Source organism: Heterostelium album, assembly GCF_000004825.1.
Source record: "Heterostelium album PN500 unplaced genomic scaffold PPL_scaffold9, whole genome shotgun sequence".
Taxonomy (NCBI): Eukaryota; Evosea; class Eumycetozoa; order Acytosteliales; family Acytosteliaceae; genus Heterostelium; species Heterostelium album.
In genome coordinates, this window is record NW_008805071.1 from 1,078,766 (window position 1) to 1,101,172 (window position 22,407).

A 22,407-nucleotide genomic window follows, 5' to 3' on the forward strand; every position below is an offset into this window, starting at 1 on the left:
AAATATATATATAAAAGTAAAGTAAGTATATATAATTAGAATAAAAAAAAAGAAGAAAAAAAGCATTAGTAAATACTTACTTGTTTAAACATTCAAATTAGTAGTTTGATTATTAATTATTTGTAGAGATAAAAAAAAGTAGTTATTAGTATTGGTAGTTTCTTTTTTCTACAAAGAGATGTCTACACATCAAGTTAACTTTGAGCATTGCGCTCGAAGATGTTTTGAAATGCATAACAACAATGAATTGAATGCATTGCTTCAGATAGTGACAGAGATTAGAGATAATATTGAAGTAATACATTCGAGTGAATACAGTTCGTTTCTTCAATTTCTATTTCCTGTCTTTTATAATATCGTTAGACAAGGGATACCTGTAAGTAAATCAATTACAATACCTTTGTTATTGTTTAATACTAATAACCACTATATCTATTTATACTTATATTTGCTGTTGATGATATGATGATCAATGAATAACAACAGGTACAATTCGATGCAAATTCAACAGAACAAAAGATTAGAAATATAATTTTAGAGATATTGAATAAGCTGCCAAACAATGAGTTGTTGAGGCCGCAAGTTCAACACTTGTTGCAACTTTCAATGTATTTGCTTGAGGTTGACAACGAAGATAATGCAATCATCTGTTTGCGTATCATTATGGAGCTGCACAAGAACTACCGTCCTAATCTGGACAGTGAGGTTCAACCGTTTTTAAATATCGTACAAAAGATGTACAGTGACTTGCCTGCCACCGTCGACAAGCTCTTTAAACAACCACCACCTGCATTACCAGTTGCCATCGGTGCAGGTAATGCTACAACAACATCTTCTACACCTGGAATAACTTCGCCAACTGGTGGAGGTGCAGTTGTCGTCGCTACCACTCCAACTGGCGCGCCAACTACAACTACCACCACCGCGCCAACTACAACTACCGCCGTTGCCGCCGCCGCCAATACAACATCTTCACCACCACTGGCAGCACCAGGTGCTGGCGGCACAGGACAGCGTATCACTCCGAGTATGTCGTCATTCAAAGTGATAACGGAATGTCCTGTCATCGTTGTACTTTTATTCCAGTTGTATCAGTCGTCGGTCTCTCCCAACGTCTCCAAGTTCATTCCGCTGATTGTCAATACGCTCTCGTTGGTTCCGCCGGCGACCGCTCCCACCACACACCACGCACTCTACGTCGACTTTATCGCTGCGCAAGTCAAGACACTGTCGTTCCTCGCGTACATCTTGAAGCAGCACATGGATATGGTTCGTCCGTTTATCGACACGCTCCCCAAGTACGTCATCCAGCTGCTCCAATCGTGTCCGGCACAGTCGTCGGCCATTCGCAAGGAGCTGCTCATCGCAACGCGTTACATTCTCTCGTCGGACCTGAAGATCCGCTTCATCAACTACCTCGACGTGCTGCTCGACGAGAAGATCCTAATCGGAACATCAAAGACATCGTACGAAACACTGAAATTCATCGCCTACTCGAGTTTGGCAGACTTTATTCATCATATGCGACAAGAGTTAACACTGACGCACATCGCCAAGGTTGTGACACTCTACTCGAAACACCTACACGATTCGACCAATCATTTTGGCATTCAAACGATTTCCGCCAAGCTATTTATCAGTATTGTAGAGTATATTCCAAGAAAACCAGATCCAGAATTCAAGGCTCGTTCAATCATATATAAGATTTTCGAGTCTTTCATTAACAAATTTGTTAGTCTAAAAAAACAAATTCCACATCTATTGAAACAACAGCAATTAAATCAACAACAACAACAACAGCTACAATTACAACAAACACAACAGACACAACAGCAGCAAACACAACAACAGCAATCAAATGTAAATACAAATGAAGATAGTTCATCATCATCATCAACATCAACAGCTTCAACAACTTCAACTTCAACAACAACAACAACAACAACAACAGCAGCTACAACTACAACAACAACAGCAACAGCTACTACTACTACAACTACTGATACAAGTGGTGGTATGCCAGTTAGTGATCCTGTAAAGGATTGTAGAGGATTGCTTAAATGTATAATCGGTGGATTCAGAAACACGATTTGGGCATTGAATTCATGTCCGAGTCAGAGACCTATAATGACAGCAACCGGTCAACAGAATATTCGTTTTGCGCTGCCACCAGTCGATGAATCACTCATGTACATCAAACTATTCAAGAATCTTGTAAAGTGTCTACCGATCTATGGAGGTGTCAATCCTGTACCCAACGAAGAGAAGGAGAACCTCGAACACTATGCCAACACACTGCTCCAACTGGACTATCGCACTTTCCAAGAGCTTTTCACATCGGTCATGGGATTCCTCTATGAAAAAGCAAGCGAAGACCCAACCCTCTTAATCATTCCACAAGTTCTATTGATATCTCAACCAATACAAACCAATAACCCAAGTAAGATATTCTCTGAGATTTTAGCACCCTTTTTAAATGAAAAATTAAAGTAAGTAAAGTTAAGAAATAACAACAACTAATAATATATATACTAATTGATATATTGTTATTGGTTATTTAGAAATTTAACACCAAATGATAAACCTGATCCATGTTTAATTAGATTGTTGAAACATCTTTTTGGATCAGTTCAAAATGTAAATAATGAAGTGGAACCTGCCATTCATTCGGTTCTGTCCAGTATGATATTGCAGATCATTAAGCTCGCCGTTGAATCGAAACATTCGGATTCGCCACACTATTTCATGTTGCTAAAGATTATCTTTAGAAACTGTGCGAAATCCGACTTCCACAAAGACATAACCTTGTTGTTCCCAGCGATTCTCGAGACTCTCAATGAGTTGCTAACGAGTTCCTATTCACAAGAGATGATCTATCTCTTTATTGAGCTTACACTCATCATCCCGCTGAGAACAAGTTCATTCCTGCCTTGTATACATCTGTTGGTTCGTCCGCTGATAATGGCACTGCAATCGAATTCATCGGATCTACTCTCGATTGCATTCAGCACTATTGAGGTGCTCATCGATAATATCACCGGTGACTTCCTCCTGAACATATTCAAGGAGCACAAATCAGAGTTTCTCCACTCGATCTGGATACACTTGAAGCCGACGCCATACTTTTTTGGACCGCATGCAGTCAGAGTCCTCGGAAAGATGGCCGGAAAAAGTAGAACGCCAACCGTCATCTCTGGAACACCGCTATTCACAAGCAAACAAGTGAATCTCGATACCTTTAGATTGTTGATGCCCATCGACTCCGCCACCAACACCCACATCAATGTTTCACTTGACAAGACGATCGAGTCAGCCACCAATCTACTCTACGGAAACTCATCGGATTCATTCATTCAGACGAATGCATTCAATCTCCTCAAGTCTATTGTCAGTCTCAAGCTAAACACCAAGGAATCATTGAATTCACATGCATCGGAAATCTACAATACCATCCAATCGAACAAACAACTCGATAGCAATGTCAGTATAATATTCTCAGATGTCACCACTTCCAATAGTTTATCGATGGACGTGGTTCCAACTTCTCCTGTTGCCGGTGGAAATACCGGTGGTAGTTCAAATCTAAATTCATCTTCATCCTCTCTCTCTATCACACTGTTGAACACTACCAAGTGTAAAGATGAGCTGATTGAAGAGAAGCGTGTTATCAAGTTGCTGCTCTCTGGTTTCTTTGTTGCCTACGGTTGTGATGCTCTCAAGAGCGAATCACGTCCGTTCCTAACAGAGTTAATACATTCGTTCTTCTTGGTGATGTCCACTCGCAGAATGAATAGTCCACTGGCCACTGGCGAACTCAATCCCTATCTCATAATCGATTCGTTCATCGAGTTGTTATCACGTCGCAACTCTGAATCCAAGAATGTATTGTCACTCGAAGATCAACACGGTATTCTCGAGATATTCTACAAGACCATCAATACTATCTATGGCGCGAGTATCGATAGCTCCGATGGCAGCGCTGATTCACCACCACCCATTTGTAAATATCTCATTGAGTCGTTCATCAATCATTGCTACCAGAGTCACTACGGACAGAAACATGCTGGCGTTGTTGGTATCCAATTCTTTGTTGGCAAGTATCAAGAGTGTCGTCAATGGATGAACAAATATCAAACGCAGCTACTCAAGGCATTGCTACACGTAGTTGACGATCTTACCTATTCCGGTTATCAACCACTCATTGACTACACCAATGAAGTTGTTGAATCGCTTGTTAAAGCATGTTCTCCAAGTAATTTAATTGTTGAACAACCAATGGATATTGACACAAATAGCAATAACAACACCAATAGCAATGGCAATAGTAATGGTGCTGCCAATCAAACTATATCATCTCCTGTTTCACCATTGAATGCCAATTCAATTGCAAACACTGAGAGTGTTATGACACCGAGTGTCACAGCTATGGATATTGAAGCGCAATCCACACCAATTCCACCCACTCCTTCGTTGGCCAATACAATGTTGGACCAAACTCCGGTGAGTATTTCCTCGCCGTCTTCACCAATGACACCTGCACCCAATGTTGTTCCTCCATCACCTTACAATGCTATGACAACAACCATCTCTACACCAACCACTGTATCAACTTCAACTTCCAACACAGCCAATACACCTGCTGCTGTAGCCAGTAGTACTCCTGGACAACCGAATGGACCTGTCCAGCAACCTGCATTACTCCCACCACCACCTCCCATTAAACCACATGCAACACTTGCACAACTCGATGAAACACAACGACCACTCTTTAAAGATTTCATCGAGTGTCTATTCCGCTCGTTGTTTGCCTCACAATCTCACACTCGCAAGCTCGTTCAACAGATGATTCAACTGGTTTCACAAATCACCAATATTCCAATTCACTTGCTACACGACGATCCACGTGCATTCTTTATGAGTATCTTACCCAAGTCGCTAAAGACTCTCTCGTTTGCCTCTCAGGCCGGTGTGATGGAAGCACTCACTTTTTGCATCGGTCAAAAGGTATCGATGATTCCTTTCAATCAGGAATCGATCAAATTCATTCAAGATTGTCATAATATATCGGGTGGCGAAGATCCAAGCATTCAAATCAAAGCAAACTCGCAAAAGAACATCTCGCTTCTCGCCAAGCTGCGTCAAGCCGGCCTGGAAATGGCTGCCACCGCAATGGCGTGTCCAGAGTTTGTAGCGTATGAGGGTGTCACCGATGTAATGAATCGTATCATTCGTACATTCTTCAAGGCAGTCACCATTCGTAACAAAGAGATCGCTGCAGTAGCAAAGCGTGGTCTACACTTGGCAATCTCACAGAACAGAATACACCGTGATCTGCTACACTTCTGCTTGAAACCGGTGTTGACTAATCTCACTGATCCCAAGAATATATCGGTGCCATTCCTGCAGGGTCTATCGCGACTACTCGAACTGCTATCGACCTGCTTCAACGCTGCACTTGGAGAACGTCTCTATGAGTATCTCAGAAATTTGACGATACCGGCAAGCTTACTCAAGCGGCCAATCGTTTCAAAGAGACTGAAGAGGTGAGAATCTGTGCTGCCATCATTGATACTTTCCATCTCTTGCCGACTGCAGTGAAGCTATTGGAGCAGACAACTGTCCTCACATTGAAACTCGAACAGCAGTTGGGTCGTGAGGTGAACAGTCCTTATCGTGCGCCACTCATCCGATTCCTTGCGAAATATCCAGCAAAAGCTGTCGATATCTTTATCTCTCAAGCTTGGACCGTTCCTCAGTCGACTCCACTACTCCCGCAATACGCTACAACCTTCAGGCTGATTGTCAAAGCCGGTGATATCGCTCGTCCCATCGTTGACGAGCTAGCCAGGAACTATCAACACTGGATCGATGCTATGTCTACATATAACCCGGACTATCAATTCTTGGCGCTCAGCTTGATCAACACTATCGTCAAGATCATTCCAAACTGGCTGACTCTTCATCGTCCGATACTCGATCGTCTCATCGATATTTGGCGTCATCCAGGTCGCAAAGGCCAATTGGTGTCCGGTGATATCGTATCGCCAAACCTCATCAAGGAGACCAGAATGATTGTCAAGTGTTTCATTCAGTGTTGTCGATTACACCATGCCGAGAATGAGTTGCTCTTCTACCTGTTGTTTGCCTTTACCATTCGTGGTCCAATCGATTTCGCATTCCTGCGTGACTTCTATCAGAATGAACTACCAGAGTCGACCACCGTCGAACAAAAGATATCGATCCTCACTGCCTACCTCGAATTTGCCAAGGCACCGACCACCACTCCAGAACTGAAGGTTCACGCCATTCAGAATATCGTGTCGCCACTCGTTCAATCGTTCTTCCAGCACGGTCCAAACGGTGCTCACAAGTCACAGGCAGCCGACGAACTTCTTTCTAATCTGGCACGTCAGTCTCTCCCACTAGAGACAGAGCCAATCCAAGATGAGACACTCCTGATTGAACTTCTCCAACTGGAGACAACTCTCATAAAGAATGCTCCACAGATTCTCATTGATGTGCGTAAAGAACTTATCAAATTCGCATGGAATCACTTTAAGAATGATGATTTCACTTGTCGTCAGACTGCCTATGTTTTGGCGTGTCGATTCATCGAAGCCTATGAAACACCTTCGAAGATTGTTTTGCAAGTCTACGTACAACTACTGAAAGCATTCCAAATCGAAGCGAAACATCTTGTCAAGCAGGCGTTGGACATTCTAGTTCCCACCTTGAAAACCAGATTGATTGGTGATAACATTAGAAACACTTGGATCAAATGGACAAAGAAAATCATTGTTGAAGAATCACACACACCTCAACAACTCGTGCATATCCTTCAGCTCATTGTCAGACATCCCGTTCTGTTCTATTCCTCACGTGCACAATTCATTCCACAAATGGTCAGTTCGCTTCCAAAGCTGGGATTGGTTTCCAACATCTCACCGGAGAACAAGAAGTTGTCTATCGATCTCACAGAGTTGATTATCACATGGGAAAAGTGGCGTTTGAATCCTCATCTAATACCTTCGGGTGCTGGTGTCGCCTCGTCTTCTTCGACCACCACCGGTTCGACACCGTCCACTATCGCTTCGGTTCCACCAGTCACACCAACCACCGAAGTCAGTGTAACAACACCAAGTCAACAGGTAACCACACCGATCACTCAATCGGCAGACGACGAGTATCGCCCACCTGCCAACGTAGTGGAACACATTCTCCAATTCCTCATTAGACTCATGACCAATGCAACCGATGCCAAAAACACTGCACTCGTCGAGAAATGTTCTGAACTTTTGCGTCAATCGCTCTCTATTTGGCCGGACGCATCAATCAAATTCTCGGCGTTTGAGAAATCACTGGCCAGTGACCAAGTTCTCATTCTCTCGACCACTCTAAATATTTTGAATATTATCTTGGAGTATCAGGTTGCCACTTTTGTGCCGGCGAATCTTGCCAATCTTCCACAATTCCTACCGTCGATCAACCAAGACAATCCAAAGATTTCTCAGTTGATTTGCTCGATCATCAAGAAGATGCTCGTTGCATTCCCGCTTGGTAAGGAGTCGACTCATCCTGACATCATCAGCTTCTACAACTCTGTCTCAACGGCAGTCGGATGGAATCTTTCCAACTTTGAAAAGAGTTTGAACGTTCAGACACTCTCGCTGATTGCCGTCTTCAAAGAGGATAATCCCGACTGGATCGAACCACACCTACCAAACATCATAAAGATCATCCATCGTCTCACTAGCTACTTGCTCAGTCCAGAAACAGTTCCAACCATACCTGTACAACAGCCAGCCAATCCTGTGCCCGCTCAGCAGCAGCCACCACGACCGAACCAACCCGCTGCACTCAAACCACCTGCCGCAGCACAAGTCCAATTCCAGCCGAAACGCTCTGAAAAAGAAATCATTGCCGCGCTCTCAAAGTGTTTCAATTTGATTCGACAAAAGATTACCAAACTCTCTGCCGACCACAAAAAGATATTCCTCCAATCGTTGCTGGTGTTGCTCGAGCGACACAACGATATCGAGCTACTCACAGAGTGTCTCAATTTCACCACACAATTGATTACACAAAAGGAGTATGCAGGTGTTTTGCAATCAAAAGAAAAGGTCAATTTCATTTTGAAGATGAGTCGGTTCGGTCAGTTGGAATCAAAAGACTTGATTGCCTCCTACTTTAATTTGATTCATCAGGTCTATAGTGATCCAACATCGAGTCGTGTTGAACTCTCACAGTTGGAATCAGGATTTATGCTTGGATTACGCTCACACGATCCAAAGATTAGAAAAGGATTGTTTGAGATATTGCATCGCTCCATCAGCTCCACTCCATACCAGCGTCTCAACTATATCATTGCCAATCAGCAGTGGGATCAACTTGGAAATACCTATTGGATTAGACACGCGCTAGACTTGCTCATAGCAATTCTACCTGTTGGCAAACCTGTATCTCTTGTACAGGGTGTTTCAAAGTTCCAATCGCTCCTACCAAATGTCGCCGGTCAATCTGACGTCGCTCCCAATATGCCACTCGGATTCTCAGAGCTACTCAGTGGTCTTGACAAATGGCTAGATACTTGTAAGATCGTATCTGTTGGTGATATTATTTCTAGTTTGCGAGAATTGATATTCGTTGACAATCAACTCTGTCACAGTTTGTGGGTGTCTATTTTCAGTTCGCTGTGGAGCAAGCTCTCACGTGATGAACACTACAAACTCTCGAAATCACTCACTTCCCTCCTCTCCAAAGATTACAACAAGAATGCAACAACAGCAGCTAACAATGTTGAGTCGTCGAACCAGATTATCCAGACGTTGCTAGAGTCGATATCCAAGTGTACACCTCAACCAAAGGTGCCTGTCGAGGTTATCAGTTATCTTGGTGAACACTTCAACGCGTTCTTCACAGCTATCAAGATGTTGGAGTTCAATGTTCTCGAGGGAACGAAAACACCGGAACAAACAGAGCCTGTTTGGGATGCACTCGGTTATCTCTATAAAACATTGAACGAACAGGATCTATTGTTTGGTCTACTACGTCGAAGATTCACATGTGATGAAACTAAACTTGGATTGCTTCTCGAACAGTTCTATATGTTCCAATCCGCTCAGGAAGTCTACTTGGCTGCTATGAACAAGTATAGTAGCAACGGTGCGAAAGCAACCAGCAAGAATGAGAATCTACTCTGGGAGGATCATTGGATTGAATGTGCCAAACGTTTGAATCAATGGGAAGTACTGTTGGACTATGCACGCTCACAACAGAATATGAATGAGCTGCTAGTCGAATCCTCTTGGAAGTTGTCGGCTTGGCCCATCATGAAAGAAGCGCTTACAAAGTTGGCACCTCTCGAAGACACTGCCTTTAGAAAGATCCTACAAGGCTATTCACTCATTATCGATAAGCGATTCAGTGATGTCGATCCAAACATTGTTAATTCGAATCAGTTGATTCTAAAGCGATGGGTCAGTCTTCCGGAACGTTCTTTCCATGCTCACAACAAAGGATTGATTGAAATGCAACAGGTCGTCGAACTCCAGGAAGCTGTGCATCTGTTGAAGGAAGTTACTCTCTCAAGTCTACCAACTAATCAGCCATCTCGACAAGTACTTGCCAACACCATCACCGACGTCAAAGCGATCTTTGCCATCTGGAGAGAACGTCTGCCAAGCAAGGATGAAGACACCGGTGTTTGGAACGATCTCCTCACTTGGCGTCAACAGGTATTCAGCTTAATTAACCAGGGTGTTGAACAAATCTCAGAGTTTATGAATGTCGGTACCGGTACACCAAACAAACCAATTGTACTACCAGAGACTGCTTGGACAACCAACAAATATGCACACGTCAATCGTAAGCACCACATAATTGAGCTATGTCTCAATTCACTGTCAAAGATGTTCAATCTTCAAATTGAAGTTCAAGACATCTTTTTGAATCTCAAAGAGCAAATCAAGTGTTATCTTCAACTTCCAACGCATTATGAAACCGGTATTTCGATTATCAACGGTACAAACTTGGATTACTTCTTGCCACTTCAAAAGTCAGAGTTTTTCCAACTGAAAGGTGAATTCCAGAATCGACTCGGTCGCATCAGTGAAGCCAATCTCAACTTCTCGACTGCCATTCAACTGTTTGATAACCATTCAAAGAGTTGGGTAAATTGGGGTTACTTCTGTGATAAACAATTCACCGGTGAAACCTCTGATCCAGAGATGAAAGCATCGTGGGCAGAGAGTGCAATCAATTGCTACATCCAAGGTATTAGATGTGATCCTAGATACGGTACTAAACTTCTTCCAAGAATACTATGGCTACTCTATTTGAATGGATGTGGTGAAGTACCACATAATATTCCTGTTCCTGCTGCTGCCGCTGCTGCCAACGCTGCCAACGCTGCCAATGCAAATCCAGGAGCACAACCAACAGCTGCCGATGGTACCAACGCTGCCGATCCAAACACTCCCGCCACTCCAGCAGTCAAGAAACCAACATTGGCACAAACAGTATTCTCTGCCATCGAAAAGACTGGATCACTCATTATTCCACATTGGTTGTGGTTGAGTTATGTTCCAACTCTTATTACCGGTGCCTACATGAGTGTGCAATTCCAAGGTTATGGATTCCTCTGTTGGCAACTCCTCAGTAAGATTTGTTGCTACTATCCAAACTACACATACTATCATTTCAGAAAACTGGTGTCCGATATCAAACTCAATCCAAAGAATCCCATTCTTACTGCACCTGTACCTGTTGCCAATCCAACCGGACCATCTCCACCAGGCCCACTCAAAATGGCAGAAACACTCTCGGTTGGACTACAGCCATATCATTCTTGTCTGATCAGTGAAATCGATACAATGTTGAACGGATTCATTCAGTTGGCAAACACCATCCCAGCTGTTCACCACTTTACCGCTTCATTGAATCACATTCTCCTCGAGGCATTTAGAATTCAATCAACAGAGGAAGTTCCAACTACAATCCGCGATATGATTAAACAAGTATACCAACACTATTTCTGTGGTATGGTCACAACCCTAGAGAATACTACTCAGCTTGTAGAGGAATACAAATCTCAATTCGAAGTTGATTTCATTGAGACCGAAGGACAGTCCCTCTCAAGTTTGATTGTTAAACTCATTGAATGGGTACAAAGAAAACATTCCGTAGAGTTGTGTACAATATACACAAAGGTCGATTCATCTACAACCGTTGCCAATTACTATGGACAAAACTCTACGGTTCGATTGGATAGCCTTGTCCCAACACTTGCATCTCTTCGTCCAACGCTACTAGAGGTTCCAAGTATCTACAGGGGATCACGTGATCCAAGTGGAGAATACAATATCAAGGTTGAGAGAATCGGTCTGACTGCACAGATGGTGAAGAACTCGAACGGTATGCTCTGTCCAAGAGTTACACTGCACGGTATCAACGGTAACGCCTATCCATTCCTCATCGATATAGACACACCGCTCTTCCCAGCAAAGCAAGCACCAAGAACCAGTGAAAGACGTTCACAATTCCTTTGTTCCGTAAACAATCTGCTACTCAAGTACCGTGAGACCAGACGTCGTGGTATTACATTCAATCAATATCCAACGTTGATCCCAATCAACAACCAAATGAATCTGACTCAGGCAATCGGTGGTAATGAGCTTACCTCGCTCATCAAGGTTTGGTCCAATCAAATTCCAGAACAAGAATTGTATTCGCCACTCTTGATGTATCGTAACAAACTCTTGGGAAGTCAAGCGGCTACCTCCACCACCTCTGCCACGCCAGAGATGACACCTGCCAACGGAACAACAAAGAGTCACAAACCCACCAAACTACAAGCATTCCGTGAGATGTCAAAGTACATGACAGACACTCTGTTCTCAAATTACATTCAACGTTATATCTCAACCTACCAAGAGCAATATGAATTCAAGCTGGCATTCGCATCACAATGGGGTCTACACTCATTGATTTCCTACATTCTATTCAGTAAGATTGCTACTCTCTCACCATCTGACATCTATTTCTCAAGAACCTCAGGAACTGTTTATTTCGGTAAATGGAACTCTGAAATATGTACATCAGAAAACTCTGATTTCAACGAACATGGTGTGGTTCCATTCCGTTTAACTCAAAACATTCGAACATTCCTCAATCCTGTATTTATTGAGGGTGGTTATCAGAGTTCATTGTTGGCCACTTCTATGTGTCTTTCGGAATCAAAGGTAATTTAATCATCACCATTTACAAATAAGCAAAAAATATCAAATAACTAATATTCATTTTTTTTTAAATTAATAGGATCAACTTGTTAACCTTTTAAGTTGTTACTTATTTGATGAGATACTATGTTGGTACATATCTGAACAAAATTCACAGCAACAACCAATACCTACAGCTCAACTCTTACATAAAGAGATCTTGGACAAGACAGTAAATGTTGTCAACCAAATGCTAAATGCTAGAATCAATATAATTACTCCACCAACACAACCAGATAAAACTCTATTCCTAACACCAATCATCAAGAAAGTCAATGAATTAATTCAACTTTCTTCCAATTCATCAAATATTAGCCAAATGGAATCGATATCCTATCCATGGTTATAAATAATAATAATAAAAAAAATAATATTAAATATTTTAAAAAAATTTTTATAGTAATAATTTTTAGATCTAAGTAAAGTTTTTAACTATGTATAAATATTCTGGGAAACTTACTTCAACAATTTCTTGTTTTGTTGGGAGTGTGTTAACACACTTTTTTTTAATAATTTGTTCCACAAAAATTTTTTTTTTTTAATTAAAGAACTTCATATTAATAATTAAAAAAAATACGATATCTATAAATATCTTTTTAAATATTATATTAAAGTTTCGAAATGGAAAATAATGATAAAACTAGTAATATAGATTGCGAACTTGCAAAAAAAGTTTTAAAGAACAAAGTACTTTTATATAACATAGTTGTTCGTTTACCTTTATTTGAATTGACAAAGAGAAACTGTGTTATCTATTCAACACCTGTTGTTTATTCACAGAATATAGAGTGGACCAACAACAATAATAATAATGAGGAAGATAAACATGGGGATACAGAGTTAAGATTGATTAAAGATATTTATTCTGGTGTTGTCAATTGTTTTTGTTGGAGTAAGAACAAGGTGCGTCATATCTCTGGTGGCTTCATTGTGCGATTCGATTTTAAGATGGGAAAGGATTTCCAACAGCAAGAGACACCACCAGCCGACGGATTTGCTTTCGTGATACACAACGATCCGAGAGGAACATCAGTTCGAAGCAGTTTAACTCATGGAGGGAGTGGACTTGGCTACACTGGAATAGGATCATCGATTGCCGTGGAATTTGATGACTACCAGTTTAGTGACGATCCAAATGACAATCATATTGCAGTACATACTAATGGTGTCGGAATTAACAGCTCAGCACACAAATATGCATTAAGCTTTGCCTCACCTTCATTCAAACTTTGTGATTTCAACTATCATCAAGTAGAGATTATATATGAACCATTTGGAAAGCAATTGATAGTAAGAGCAGATCACAACGAAGTTGTTAAAGTTAACATCGATATCAACAATACTATTGGCATTGGTGAAGATGATTCTGCATATGTTGGATTTACCGCTGCTTGTGGAGAATACACTCAAAATGTTTTCATTAAGAATTGTTCTATTTATAGATATTAAAATTATGTTTAAAAATAAAATAAACAGAATATATAAAATAAAAGTTAATAAAATTTTTTTATTTATCCATATAATTTTTATTCAGATCTCAAGTAATTCAAATTTCCTCCGGAATTATTTACAACTGATTTTTGAGGTGAGAGGACTGATTGGTTTGGTTTAGAGTGTCTGTTGAGTGGATGGATGGTAAAATGGGTGGTTTTGGGTTTACTACATTCGTAGAGTTGGTCGGAGAGGATTTGACGACTTCAAAAACTCTATCCGATGGTTCAGCGTTTGATTTATGGTTTTGGGTGGAGTGTGTTGTGTTTGATGGTGGAACTGATGTTGTTGTGGTAGTGGTAGTGGCGGCGGCTGTTGTGCTTGTCGTAGATGAAGATGGCAAAGTTGTTCCTGAAGCGGATGGTGTTTGTTTGATGCTATCCAAATAGTCTTTGGCAACGGTATTGAAAAGAGCGACATTCTCCAGGTCACCCTTCTTGTTTGGTTTGCCAATGGTACTGTTTGTGTCTACATTGTAAATCTTCTTGATGAGTCCGAAATCACCAGAGCTCGCTTGTGAATATAGGATTTCGTTGTTGGAATCCTCTACCAAAGCCTTCAAATGCATTTGAAGACACTTTTGTAGTGAGTTTCCTTTCTCGATACCATATCCACCTTCGAGTACAGAGATGATTCTACCTCTGCTGTGCTTGGCAGCAACCGCCTTGATCATCTTGGTCACTGTGTAGTAATCCTCTTCACTCAACTTCAAACCGTTGGTTGGATCGTCTTTGTGACCGTCGAATCCTGCACTGAGGAAAATCAATTGTGGTCGGTATGCCTCGAGACGTGGAATGATCTTCTTGGTCCACTGTTGGATGAATGTCGCAGAACCACTGTTTCTCTTGAGACCAATGTTGAGAACGTTACCCTCGTAGGAGCCATCCTCGTGGATTTCACCGACATCTCTTCCGGTACCTGGATAAAAGTATCGCTTCTCATCGCAAACATGAATGGAGACAAACAAAAAGTTATCGTCGCCACTCAAGATCTCTTGAGTTCCGTTACCATGATGTACGTCAAAGTCAACTACAGCAATTCTGGTGTAACCAGCTGTCAATGACGCATACTTGGCACCAATAGCAACATTGTTGATGAGACAATAACCTTGTGAAGGTGCGTCGCTGGTACGACCGAAACGACCGGCATGATGACCTGGCGGTCTGATGGCGCAGAACGTACGATGGTAACCGAGCTTTGTAACTGCATCGACAGCAGCACAAACAGAACCGGCGGCTCTCATGGCAGCCTTCATCGAACGATGACTGATAAAAGTATCATAGATATCATCGTCTTCACCACCTTCCTTCTGGGTGACAGTGATCATAGCACCGGTGTTGTCGCTCTCCAAATGAGTCTCCAACTCACTGTTCTCAGGTGGCAACTGTGTCTCTAACTTACGAATGTAATGAGCGTCGTGAACAGCCATCACATATTTGAGTTCTACCTCGGGTGGAGTATTGTAGACTTCGACGATCGATGGATACTTGGCAACAAAGTCGTTGATTGTATTGATGGCAACACGTATACGGTCTGGCTTCTCCAAATGGAAATCCGGTACATTATGGTCCATACAGGCAGTGTGATAGATTGCAAGAGTCTTGAATGGATTCAAGAATGATACCAACTTTTCCTCTTGATTCTCAAGAGTGACCACCGAGCTTTGATCTTCTTGAGTACTCAACTCTCTTACCATTGCCGGCTTCAGTGAGATTGCAAGTGGAATATCATTACGTGACAAATCAATCTTTTTGTTGATATCAATTATCTTTTTACAGATAGCTTGTTCACATTTACCAATCTCGGTATTATAGAAGAATTCATGTCCCCAATATACTCCTTCCATCAAACTACATAGAAATGAAACAAGAAAAGAATAATTAATTAATAATCAACTATAGTTTGCTGCTTCTAATGTTTGTTTTTTATACATACGATAATAATGAATTAAGTGCATTAATTTCATTCTCAAGAGTTGCTTTTTTAGATCTACAATCCATTTCTCTCTCTGAGATATCATTGTTTGCGAGTAAACCTTCGATCTTGATATCAGAGACTCTCTTGTTAAAAGTATCTCTGAGACCTTCGAGTTGGGTGAGACCACCACGTACCTTGGCGAGTTGCTCTAGGAGTTCGGTCTCTTGTTGCTTGAGATTGCTAATCTCGCTATTGACAGACTTGAGTTGCTCGTCGATGGTGATGAGCTCCTGGTCGAGTCGCTCCTCTTTGTGTTTGTCACGCAGGATGTCCAACTCAAAGTTCTGAGTGACCTCTTCGATCGTACGATGTGCACCGTCGATCGCTATCAACAAAATGTTTCTAGTGGAGCTGCTCTCCTTCTCGATCTGATTCGACAGTTGGTGATGGTCAAACACCCGGGAGATGGCACGTTCCAACGGTTGATTTCTGGTGTTGTTATTCGATGACTTTATTATGGCGTCGTCCATCGATTTGATCTCTTCTTGCATGGCAATGATCGTCTGTGAACTATCGAGGTTACGCTTGAAGAGGATACCCAACTCTTCGATTGCTCGCCACACCATTTGATAGTCGTTCGACCAACGGATCGTTCTCAATCTACTGATGGTATTCACCATGTTATTGAACAGCTGGATTGCATCGGCAGGTGGATCTTGCAACAGCGAATTGAAATACTTTATCGAATTGAACGATTGGTCAATGAAAAAGTCTACCGGACTGATTGGATCTCTTTCCGGTGCCATAATAGAGTGATATGTATATAAATCAGGTGATGTATCATCATTATTATTATTATTATTATTATTACTATTGTTATTATTGTTATTATTATTATTGTTATTATTGTTGTTATTGGTTGGTGATGTAGGTGCAGATGTTTCATCGTCGTAACCACGTTTACGACCTTTTCTAAAATTGATTTCATAGTCGGGTGTGGAGATTAGCTTTTTCTTACGACGACCGGGACCGGCGAGTGAACCATCGTCGAGTGTCGGTGCTTGTGTGCCTTGCAGTTGCAGTTGTTGCTGTTGGATCAACTGCGACTGTGACATTGTCGGTGCCAAGTTTGAATGTTTCAATGATAGACGTGGCTTACGTGGTTGATTCTGATTGCTGGGTGTCACGATCTCACGAACCCATCTGGTACGCTCTCTCTCCTTGCCACGCAACTTGACGGAATTGCAAACCCAACATACCCACTTTGGACCGTTCGGTGCATTGCCGTGCTTACCGACAATGATATTGGTGCACGGTTCACAATAACCGAAAGCACAATCATCATTGGCACAATGTGACAACGGTTTATAAGATTCACCACAAATACCGCAAACAGTATCTTTATTACCTTTTTCATCAATACAAAACTATAATTATAATAATAATAATGATTAATAATAATGATGATTAATAACAATTAAATAATAACAGATCTACTTATAATAATAATGATACTTACACCTTTACCAAGTACTTCATATATTCTCGTTTCAGATTTAATTGCATGAGTTTTGCAAGTTGGAATTAAACAAGGTCTAAGAATCTTCAATGATCTATCGGCTTTTGAGCATGTTGAATACCAACATGGTCTTATCTATATATATAATTTAAAATATTGTTAATATTTGTTTAAAATAGAATATAATAATCATAATAATAACATACATCTAAAGTATTTGGTAGTGATTTCTTTGATTTTTTACTTTTCTTTTCTGAAATTGGTTCTAATTCAGCTTCGAATGCATCTTCCATGATGTCGTCTTGTACAACTCTTTTTGGTCTACCAACCTTGTTCTTTGGATTCTCTATTTTCTCTGGTGATTCTTCTTCTTCGTCTCCATATTTTCTTGGTTTCTTGGCGTGTCTCTTGTTTTGTGGTGATTCGATATCTGTCTTGTTTGGTGTGTTGTTGTTGTTATTGTTATTATTTGAAGACGATGATGAAGTTGTTGTTGTTGTAGTTGTTGTGGCAGTTGGTGTTGTTGTTGTTAATGATGGAGAAGGAATTGATTGTTGTGACTGTGATGATGATGATTGTTGTGTTGGTTGTTGTGATTGTTGTTGCTGTTGTAATTCAGCAGCTTTCTGCGCTTCCAACAACATTCTCTTTTTGATATTCTTTAATTTTGGTTTTCTTCCACGTTTCTTTGGTTCTGGATTTACTGGAGTCTGTGCGTTGGCGTCGGTCATAAGATCGTCGTCTTCGTCATTCTGTTTGTCAGCCTTGTTGCCAGTGGCATTGGATTCGTCATAGTCTGACAACTCCTCCTCAGACTCTGGCTCGTCGTCTGACCAATTCTCCAGTTCGCCAAACTCCTCGTCGGCATCGCCACGAATCTTGGCGGTCTTTCGCGATCTCTTGAGCGAACCCGGTGTATTGTCAACAGAGAGCGGTTCCTCTACTATCGATTTGTCTTCCATTTGATTGGTGGACATATTATTGGTTGATGATACAGGTTGTACCGTTGCTGTATTACTATTGTTTGTTGTCGTTGTTGTTGTATTATTATTTGGATTGGAATGATTATTAACTAAATCATCCATGCTACTCTATCTTTACTCTTTTTTTTTTTAATTTAAATTTGAATAATCCAATCTATCTATTACTTTTTTTTGTTTGTTAGTTAACTGATAATTTTGAGTATTTGGTATAAATAATTGATATGGCTGGAAATAAATAAATAAATATGTATGATAATTCCAGCAAAACTGGATAATAAAAAAATTTGGTTTTATCGATTTTTATCTATTTTTTTTTATATTTAGTTTTTTTATTATGGCTAATAATAAATTTGGTAGATATTATATTATAATTATTATTTCTATAACTATATAGTAATATGGAAACAATAATAATTAAATATTTAGGTTTTGGTACTGAACTGAGTTGTATATAAAAAAAAAAAAAAACCTGGACGATTTTTGAAAAGACTGGAATGACATGGAAGAAATTGGTGTGTGAGAATCCAAAAAAAAATTAAAAAAAAATTTTGGAAAAACAAAAAAAAAAAATTAAATAAAATAAAAAATAAAATAAAATAAAAAAATTTCAAATTTTTAAATTGTGACCAAAACTGTATAAAATTACGAACCTCATTTGCTGGGTGTTCAAAAAAATCAAACACATTAATAATTATTGGGTGGTGCAATATTGGGGAGATGCTACATATAGCAGCCTCTTCAAAAGTAGCACACACAAACAAACAGCCATCAAAAAAATAGTTTTAAAACCAATTTTTTTAATGGAATGGAGTTTTAATGCTGTTCTGTTAAACAAAGCAAATGCTGAGCAAGTTTATAAAAATAAAACTAGATGTTTTGACCAAATGTTTTAAAAATGATTTACAACAATAAATTTATATTTAATCGTTTCGTTTGGCAAATATCAATACCAAATCAATGATTCCAAGATCTTTGAATGATAATATAATGATATTGGTTTGTTTGCCAGTTGATGGCTTTATATAAACAAAAGATTTATACCTTTATTAGTATATGATGATATGGCAATGAAATGTATTTTTATTTTCCTTTTTGAACAAATAATTTTTTATAAACAGATAGTATATGTATAAATATATATATGATTGAACATGTGGTGCTAAAAAAGATATAAAATTTTAGTTTTTTTGATAACAGAATGTTCACTTGTCTATTCCCCTTGGAACCATATCGAAAAAAACAAAAAAAAAAAAAAAAAACTAGAAAAAAAAAATCGATGCTACACTTTTCTCTAATCAAATAAAATAATCGACTGGATTACAATTTGTCGATCTGTTATATGGCACATACCAAAACTTGAACACATCAACACCATCATGGTGGCAAATGGTATTGTTTGGTAATATGTATTTGATTGTTGTTGCCAACCATTTCAGTTGGCGATGATCAATGTTATTTGTTGGTTATTCCAGTTGTCATATAATAACATATGAATGATGTTTAGAAGTTTTGATTATCAAACTTGATATTTTGTTAATGATAGATATGATTGTTGGATGAATGATTGATGGTCGTTTTACACGTATCAATAATGATCCATATGATGTATGTATGTGTCATATCATATCATATCATATCATTTTATGGTAAGTAAGGAAAGTTCAATGATAATAAAAAGTTATGGCAATAAAGTCAAAGAGATGATATCACGCTCCATTTGATGTAATGGTATGATATGATATGGAATGGTATGGTATCGAACCAATTACCAAGACAATAGCAATTTGTACACCTTACCTACCGAGAGCATTAAGATCATATATGGAAATAGGTGACAAACACATTTAATGGAAACAATGTTATACAAACAGTGAATACCAGTCGTTATTCGATTGAACCGGTTAGTAAATAACAAACAAATATTAATATTACTTACTTGTTTGATTAGTAATCCTGGAAAATAATGGAATTTATAAAAAAAGAAGTGTGTTTATATAATTTTTTTTTTTTTTTATGAATTTTTTTTTTTTAAAATTATATATTTTTATTTTTTTTCAAATTAAATATCAATCCATATTTGGATATCTAAAATGGAATTATATTAATTGTTTAATTACAAAATTCTTTTGATTTAATTTGATTTGATTTTGATTCAATTTTTTATTTGATAATGTTATAAATACCAATTGGATTCGATTCGATTCATTGCTAACTAATGATTAGCTTTTATTGTATCCATTGGAATTAGATCCAATTCTTGATTATCATCATTACTATGACCATATTCATCATTGATTTCGTTATCGTCGTCGTTGTCATCGTTGAGTGGAATATCATTGATATCAATGGAATTTGACATTGGTTGTTGTAGTTGTTGTTCTTCGGCTTGTTGTTGCTGCAGTAGCTGTTGCTTAGTTCGTCTGTACGAAGATATAGTTACCAAACCGCATCCGGCAACCACAATTGGACCACCAATATATGTAAATACACCGGGAACATCACCAACTCCAAGTACATATCCCATCAAAGTACCGATTGGCGGTTCAAGTAATAATGTTACTGAAATCTATATATAGTAGATGAATGAATGAATATTGTTAGATAGATATTTTCATAAATATATTTTTTCGTATTCTTTTTTTTTTTTTTTTTTTAAAAAAATAAAATAAAATAAAATAAAATTGAGCAAACAACATACAACTACAGGTTCTATATATTTTATAATTGCATTCATACCGGTATGACCAACAAATCCAGGTGCTAAACATTTATAAATATTAAATATTAATAACTATTATAACTTATTAAAAAACTAATACTTTACATAATGCAACATATAAAGTTGGTAATATAAAGGCAGGTGACATCCAACCCCATATTCCATATGATTGTTGTTCCTTTTTTTTTTTTTTTTGAATTAATATAATTTGAAATATTAGAAATACATATATATTATCTACTTACTGTTGGAGGTGGCATTGTTTCCAATATAAACGATCCGATTGTTAAGAATATCGATGCAACAGCAGTAACTGGAAACGCATAGAGATAAAGGGATAGCCAAGATCTAAGATTAGATCCTGCAAAAAGATAGAATGTAACTGTTACTGCTCCAAGCAATGCTAATACATCTCCATATACCGTTGGCTATAAGTGTATATATTATTAAAATAATGGAAATTAATTAAATTAAAGTATATTATGTTTATATATATTTTCTATAAACTTACAGATTGTCCATTATCTTCTCCAGATGAAAGAAAAAGTGAATCAAACATTGTCAATACCAATCCAAGGAAACCAATGATACAACCAATGATTTCACCTTTGGAGATTGGTTTACGCATCACCAACATCGTGATGACAATGAGGATGGGGTTCGATGTTACAAAGAGCAGTGAGTGAGAAAGACTGGTTTCGTTGAGACTGGTAATCCAGAATCCAAAGTGTAGACCCAGTGCAATGCCTGTGCCAACCAGAATGAGCCAGGTTCGCCAAGAGAGGAACTTTGCGCGTATCTCTGATTGGAGAGAACGTCGCTCGTCGATACTCGGCAGTTTCGAAGCGATGAGATCGTTGATTACCATTTGCCAGGCCAGTGGGAGCAGTCGGATAACCACACCCGGAACGGCACTGGCAAATGCCCGAGTGAGATGAAAGTTCAGCAGTGGATAGAGTGTATGAAGATCCGAGAGAAATCCAATCAACAAAATATAAGAGGTCGTTTGTAAACGCCAGCTTGCTTTACGGAGTGGTGGCGCATCTATCAATTTTAGAGCTGGTCCACTCGATGACATGGCAAGCAGTGCCGACACCAACAAAATCCAACACCAAAACGGTGTCTTTTTCTTTTTTCCACTGTCTCCATTATTACCACCATTACTCTTTAATTGTTGTTTCTCTATTTCCTTTTCGTCATAAGCATCAACACCACCTGTCTCATTATCATTCAAAGCCACAATAGCTCCACCACCACCACGATCATCTGCACCATTTTCACTATCTATAATAATATCATCTGATTTTTCATAGTCTACTCTATTGTTGATATCGTCAGATTCATCATAAGGATGGCCACCACCTGACTTTAATGATTGATCTGACAAAACAGCTGTGGTTGGTAACTGATGATAATTTTTATCACTATATTCCATTCATTGAGGTTAGATCGATCTAATCTTTTTGGTTTGCAAAAAATAAATAATAATACAACAAAATAAAT

The 22,407-nt window shown here is 39.1% G+C and overlaps 3 protein-coding genes across 3 annotated transcripts; 1 reads left to right on the top strand and 2 right to left on the bottom strand.

The window, feature by feature from the left end:
- Positions 1-178: 178 nt before the first annotated feature.
- tra1 (protein kinase) lies at positions 179-13,724 on the top strand (the record flags this gene model as incomplete). Its single annotated transcript, XM_020579747.1, has 11 exons — positions 179-376; positions 487-1,027; positions 1,087-1,649; positions 1,705-2,489; positions 2,562-2,637; positions 2,704-4,918; positions 5,051-5,277; positions 5,484-8,589; positions 8,761-12,239; positions 12,316-12,617; positions 12,890-13,724. 11 exons carry the CDS (start codon positions 179-181, stop codon positions 13,722-13,724), a joined length of 12,327 nt encoding a protein of 4,108 aa, XP_020430422.1.
- A 118-nt stretch (positions 13,725-13,842) lies between these two features.
- On the bottom strand, positions 13,843-18,287 carry PPL_08949 (FYVE-type zinc finger-containing protein; the record flags this gene model as incomplete). Its single annotated transcript, XM_020579748.1, has 5 exons — positions 13,843-15,616; positions 15,702-16,068; positions 16,555-17,110; positions 17,203-17,337; positions 17,409-18,287. 5 exons carry the CDS (start codon positions 18,285-18,287, stop codon positions 13,843-13,845), a joined length of 3,711 nt encoding a protein of 1,236 aa, XP_020430423.1.
- Positions 18,288-20,397: 2,110 nt separating this feature from the next.
- PPL_08950 (DMT family transporter) lies at positions 20,398-22,339 on the bottom strand (the record flags this gene model as incomplete). Its single annotated transcript, XM_020579749.1, has 5 exons — positions 20,398-20,751; positions 20,884-20,945; positions 21,010-21,082; positions 21,150-21,332; positions 21,416-22,339. The coding sequence occupies 5 exons, from the start codon at positions 22,337-22,339 to the stop codon at positions 20,398-20,400; spliced, it is 1,596 nt and encodes a 531-aa protein (XP_020430424.1).
- Between the last annotated feature and the right edge of the window lie 68 nt (positions 22,340-22,407).